Source organism: Otolemur garnettii, unplaced genomic scaffold (genome assembly GCF_000181295.1).
Source record: "Otolemur garnettii isolate 467f Iridium unplaced genomic scaffold, OtoGar3 scaffold00038, whole genome shotgun sequence".
NCBI lineage: Eukaryota > Metazoa > Chordata > Mammalia > Primates > Galagidae > Otolemur > Otolemur garnettii.
In genome coordinates, this window is record NW_003852433.1 from 10,889,844 (window position 1) to 10,896,304 (window position 6,461).

General features: G+C 44.2%; 1 protein-coding gene across 1 annotated transcript in view; it reads left to right on the forward strand.

The window, feature by feature from the left end:
• KSR2 (kinase suppressor of ras 2) overlaps positions 1-6,461 on the forward strand; it is a 424,985-nt gene that overhangs the window by 416,229 nt on the left and 2,295 nt on the right. The window contains exon 17 of the mRNA XM_003789934.1: positions 1,659-1,790. Within this exon, the coding sequence (XP_003789982.1) occupies positions 1,659-1,790 (132 nt within the window). The remainder of the gene's footprint in view (positions 1-1,658; positions 1,791-6,461) is intronic.

Below are 6,461 nucleotides of genomic sequence, written 5' to 3' on the forward strand. Positions count from 1 at the left end.
AGAGACCCTCATGCTGGGAGGTGTAGCCCTTCATAATCTCACTTGTGATAGTTCAAGATCTCCACCTGCCTCTCCCTAACCTTGTATTAACTGGCCCTTTCCTAGGAGTCTTGAATTGGTAAAAATCCCATGAGAAGTCCCCTCTGATTTTAGTCTCAAATGGAAAGCTCTTCTGTCTTGGTAAGGACTTTGGGAGCCAGCTTCCTTCCTCTTCTACAAATTTATCCAAAAAATAACCAAAAATATGGATGAAGGGAGATACTCAGTACTCACAGTATCTACCCAAAGATGTTCATTGCAGCATTGTTTATAATGGTGAAAGCAGGAACCACTGAAGCCCAGTCAACAAAGAATTGGTTATATACATTTTGATACATGGGATGGCATGGTGTGTTCCAGTTACACTGCCATTTGTTATGTTTCTAGAACATTCCAAATAAGGACTGCCTTGGACCTTTGTCCTAGTTTTCCCTTCTGCCTAGAATATTATTCTCACTCACAGGACTGGATCCTTTATGCCATGCACATCTTAGTTCACATTTTACCTTCAATAAGCTCCTTCTTATCTTTGACGCATTCCCCTATTTTAATTCTTTGTTAGAACACTTACCACTATCTGTATTTTTCCTGTTCATTTCACTTGTTGTTTCCTTTCCCTACCAAAGTACAAGCTCCAGGAGGGTAGGGACCTTGTTGGTCTTATTTGCCACTGTGTTCCTGGTGCTGAAAACAGAACTAAGCTTAGTAGGTGATCGATAAATGCAGTCGATCCTCATTACTTGTAGGTTGCATATTTGCGAATTCACCTCCTCACTGAAATGTATTTGTCATCCCCAAATCGATACCCACAGCTCTTTCTCAGTCATTCAGGGATGTGCAGAGTGGTGAAAATTTTCACCGGCACACATTCCCTGCAGAGGTGGAACAAGAGGATGCTCCGCCTTCTTGTTTCAGCCTCGTACAGAACCCCGCCCCCAGAGGATAGGGCCAGATGGTCCAGGGCAGGGGGAGTATAAGAAGCACCACTTCTGGGGTCAGTTGTTTGGGGTTCGAATCCCAACTCTAGCACCTTAGCAGGGCTGCCTCAGGCAAGTCACTTAACACTTCTGAACCCCAGTTTTTTTTTGTAAAACAAAATAGAATCTACTAGGATGAGTTGTTTTTAGAAGATTATAACCTATGTGAGATGTGTGTTTGCATATGTACATATTTCCCTTAGAGGTGATGATTCAGTATTGAGTAATTCAGTGTTTCCAGTGGCTTTCAAGACCGTAACTGGCACGGATAACAAGAATCAACTGTATCTGTTGAATGAAGATGGACAACAGGAGTGCCCCAGAGGCAATGGGACCTGGCGATGGTTTGGGTGTTGAGTATCTGTCCAGACCAGTGGTTCTCAACCTTCCTAATGCCACAGCCCTTTAATACAGTTCCTATGGGTCACGACCCATAGGTTGAGAACCGCTGGTTCAGACCAACCTTTCCTACATCCCTGCTGGCTCTTATTCTGAATTAGAAGAAGGGCAGGCAGTGCCTAGTGTAGGGACGTGGCACAAGAAGGCCAGCAGAGGTGGTTGCCAGGACTTGGGATCAGCGTCAGGAGGATTGGTCCTCCCTGGGCTGTGAAATGGAGCTCACTCTGTGCTTTGCTTCTCCAGGCGAGAGGACAAATTGCGCATCCAGAATGGCTGGCTGTGCCACCTGGCGCCAGAGATCATCCGCCAGCTGTCCCCAGACACAGAGGAGGACAAGCTCCCATTCTCCAAGCACTCTGATGTGTTTGCACTCGGGTAAGTGAGCCCTTACCCTGGCCTCCGAGAGTCACAGCCTGGTTACAGGGGCACTTCCCAAACTTTTCTTTAGTGCTGTCTGCAGGGCTCTGGATTTCTGAGGGAGATTGGGAAGATAAGAATGGAGTATAAGAGAAAGAATGACCCTAACAAACCCAAATGTCTGGTTTCTAGCTGTTTAGGTGGCCACAAGTTACCTGACTTATTGATTCCTTCAGTAGCTATTTACTGGATGCTCGCTGCATGCAGATGCTGGAGATACAAGATTTTGTCTTCTATTAGTTATCTGTTGCTGCATAACAAATTACTCAAAAATTAGCAACTTAAAGCAACATTTCTTATCTCAAGTTTGTGGTCAGGAATTTGAGAGTGGCTCAGCTGAATGGTTCTGAGCTGTCTCAGGGTTTCTAATGAGGCTGCAGTCAAGACATGGGCCAGGGCTGTGGTCTCATCTGAAGGGTCAATGGGCTGGGATCCACTTCCGTGGTGCTCAACTCTCATGGCGTTGGAAGGAGGCCTCAGTTCCTTACCCCTTTGGGTCTGGATAGAGGCTACTTGAGTGATATCATATCATGGTGGCTGAAAGCCTGATTATTCTTTATGCCCTCATCTCAGACATTATGTATCATTGCTTCCTCCATAATTCTATTTGTTAAAAAGCAAATTGCTAAATCCACCTCACACTCAAGGGGGAGGAGAATGAAGCTCTACTTTGTACATGAAGGAGTATCAAAGAATGTGTGGTCATTTTTAAAACCACTGTTCTGTCTCCTCTAGTACAAAACAAACCATGAAACATCTTTCATAAAGTATGATAAATGCTATACCGAGGGCAACACAGGACTGTGGGAATAAGATAGGAACCTAGCCTGAGAGGTCAGGGAGCTTCCCCAAGGAAGTAACTCTAAGTCTAAGTTAAAGGTTGAATAGAAGGGTTAGGGCGAGGTGTTCCAGATAGAAAAAAAATGTGTCAAAAGGCACAAAAGTAAAAAAGAAGTTGCCCAGGAAAGAGGAATATGGATGAGGGGAAAGGAAAGGGAGCTGATGGCTGAAGAGTCAGGACAAAAGTGAGGCTGGGAGTGATGGGATTAAAGATTACAGAGAAAAGCAGGGTCAGACCTTCTAGGACATAAAGGCTAAGATATTTTCATCTTCAGAGTACTAGGGAGCCATTGATAATTATTTAGCAGGGAGGAGCAACATAATTCCAATTTGAATTTTAGATCAATTAAATTACTCTGGCTGCTGGAATAGAAAAGGATAAAACTGGGGCTGCGTGACCCATCCACAGGGAGATGCAGACAGCCTTCATGGAATCAGAGTCTGTGGGACAAAAGCTGACAATGGACATGAGAAGTCTTTAGGAGGTGGAAGCCATAGAGCTTGATGGTGGATTAAATGTGGGTGGTACCCAGATAACCTGCCTGAAGCAACTGGGTGGACAGCTACTTCATTCACCAAGGTAGAGAGCCTTGAGGTGGGGCAGGGTTAGGATATACTGGGAAGGCAAAGAGGTGGGGTTGGGACATGGTGCATTTGCTCTGCCTTAGAGATAAATCAGTGGCACCATCTAGAAGGCAGCTGAATCCACACATCTAGTTTAGAAAAGAGTTTAGGACTTTTCAGCAAATAGATGGTAAGTGCACTTTCAAGAGAGAATGAGATGTCTTTGAAAGTGTAGAACAATGGTTCTCAACCTGTGGGTCGCGACCCCTTTGTAACAATGAAAATACATCCTGCATATCAGATATTTACATTACGATTAATAACAGTAGCAAAATTACAGTTATGAAGTAGCAACGAAAATAATTTTATGGTTGGGGGTCACCACAACATGAGGAACTGTATTAAAGGGTCGCGGCATTAGGAAGGTTGAGAACCACTAGTGTAGAAAAAGAGTCCAAGATGCAGCCAGCCCAAGATGCAGCACAGAGCAAAGCACCCTGCAAAGAGGCAACCAGGAAGGTTTTGATTCCTGCCTCCAGCGGCCCCACACTAATCCTTGCCTTTACCTTGCCCTTGAGGTAGTTGCAAGGGCTAGGCGAGTAATCCGGGGAATTTGTTCGGGAAAGTTGCGGGCTTGCAGATGAGTGCAGTTAACTCAGCATTACCAAGAGACACTGGGCAAATGGCTCTTCCTAGAAAAGAACCCCCACTTCGTCCTCACTATAAACACCTGAGGGAGCATTTTCTGGAAGATCAGAAATCTCCACATCTGTTACTTGGGCCCCTTTGAAGGCTGTTGTGTGCCCTGATTAGTTTATGCCCAAATGTTTGTCTAGTTAGATACTGTTATCTGAAACTAAATTGCAATAATTAAGTTGGTATGCTTCAGTGTAAATTTAGCAAAATGTACCAAAGTTAAGTAATTGGTTTTCTACAGGAGTTTTCATCTCTAGCAAGGTGATTTCCCCCCCCTGTAAGATGAGTTTCTCTTGAAAGCTGGGTTTGAAAGGAAGTTTTAATGAGGCTTTTATTTGTGACACTGTTGAATTCCGAAGGACCTGGTGCTCAGGGCCTCTGCCAATTAGGTGCATCTGCTTGGGAACCTCATGCCTAGGAACGAGTTAGAACAAAAATGAACTTTTAAAAGTGTATTGAGCACTGTGTTAAGCGTTCTATGTGCACTGCCTCATGGAATCTTTACAAGCATCCTTCGAAGTTGATACTGTGTTGCTATCAATTGACAGGTGAGGAAACTGAGGCTCCAAATGGCTCAATGACATGCTTTATGGTAATTAATGGTGGCACTGGGATTCAAACCGGGAACATCCTAATTCCAGAGTTGGGGCTTTTAACCTTGGAGCCCCAATGGACTTGGGAGTTATTTCACCACTCAAAGCCCCATTTCTCTCAACTGTGGATCAAGGGTAATAAAGCAATCGAGGTATTCTAAGGATTGAGTGAGACAAGTGAGACAATATAGATAAGGCACCCAGCACAGGCAAGAATGAAAGAAAGCACCTGTGGCTCAGTGGGCAAGGCGCCAGCCCCATATACTGAGGGTGGCAGGTTCGAACCCAGCCACAGCCAAACTACAACAAAAAAATCACTGGACAGACATTGTGGTGGACACCTGTAGTCCCAGCTACTTGGGAAGCTGAGGCAAGAGAATCACCTAAGCCCAAGAGTTGGCAGTTGCTATGACCTATGACACCACAGCACTCTACCAAGGGCAATAAAATGAGACTCTGTCTCTAAAAAAAATAAAATAATAAAAGGTACCCTTTCCCCTTCCATCTGAATCTCTGCCTCCTTCACCAGCCTCCAATCTTCAACTGCAAAGTTAGACACCCAGATTTTTCACCTTGCAGACTACAAGGGACTCTTGAATAGGACGGAATATGAGCTTCCTCATATGATATATTGGTCAATGGCATAATTCTGGAGTTAGGTAGACTGAGTCCAATTTCTGGCTGCACCTTTTATTTGGGTGTGATCCTGAGTAAGACACATAAGCTTCCTGGGCCTCAATCTCCTTATCTGCAAAACGAGGATAATAATAACAATGCCTCCTGTTTTGAAATACAGGTTTTATTATTATTCAGATGTAATGAGACCAATAGCTCGGGGGATAGTCATCGCTGAAAAGATAGTTTATTACTTACAGATTCGAGGAGGGGACATGCTACACCATGCAGTGGCCATACAGGGCAGCCTCAGGGTCATTCAGGAGGCAGAGAAAATAGAAGGAAAATGTGGGCAAGAGCCTTTATTGTGGTTTCCTTGGGGGGAGGGTCAGGTGAGGCAGAGTAAGATTAGAATTGTCCACTTTGAATCATTTTACCAAGCTCTCAGGCCTAGAGAATGAGAAATATTTGCCCTGAGTTTGAAAGTCTGATAAAGGAGGTGATTGGCGGTATGGGCTCTGGGTTGTTTGGTTTGCAAATGAAAGAGATGTTCGCAGGTGAGTCCTTTACTATCTCCAGAATCAGCTGGCCCTAGGAGAGGCAGTCCCTCCAACATCAGCAAGGTCCAAGTAGTCAAAGCATTAGAATAAAAAGTCATGCTTCATACCTTTCCCCCAGCAAAGGGCTTAGAATAAGGGGTAGCTCAGAGTAAAAGCTCAATTGGCATTATTCTTCATTATGATAACTATAATCATCCAGCTACTTCTCTCAAGAACTTCCTGACCATCTAATGCAATCTCTCAGCACCTGAGCCTCACTGCCCCCTCCCCAATCCAGAGGTAGAGGGTTATCAGGTAGAAGGAACATGCCGAGAAGTGAATAATGGCTGGTTGGACACAGTCCACATTACTGATCAGTAATGAGGATAATGGAGTGCTCCATGTTTTTTTAAGCAAATTTACACAAAGTATCTTAGAATGGAGGAAACATAATTTCCTAAAATGGTTTCAGATATTTCCTGAGTTGGGGAATCTTGTTCTCAGAGCACTGAGATCTATCCTCATGGTACAGCTCAGCAGTATCCCAGCATCCTGTCTCATCCCCCATATCCCTCACTCCTGTCCACACCTCACAGTATCACTTATGCACCACCTGGCCCATTACCCCATCCATGCCCACGTGCTACTTATTCAAGCACTCTTTCTTTCATTCATTACAATATCATGATTTATGAAACAGATGATAATGTAATAAATCCCTCTAGAATAATTTTAGCATCATGTTGTTCTGGCATTCAGAGTCCCAGATAAACATTTTTCTA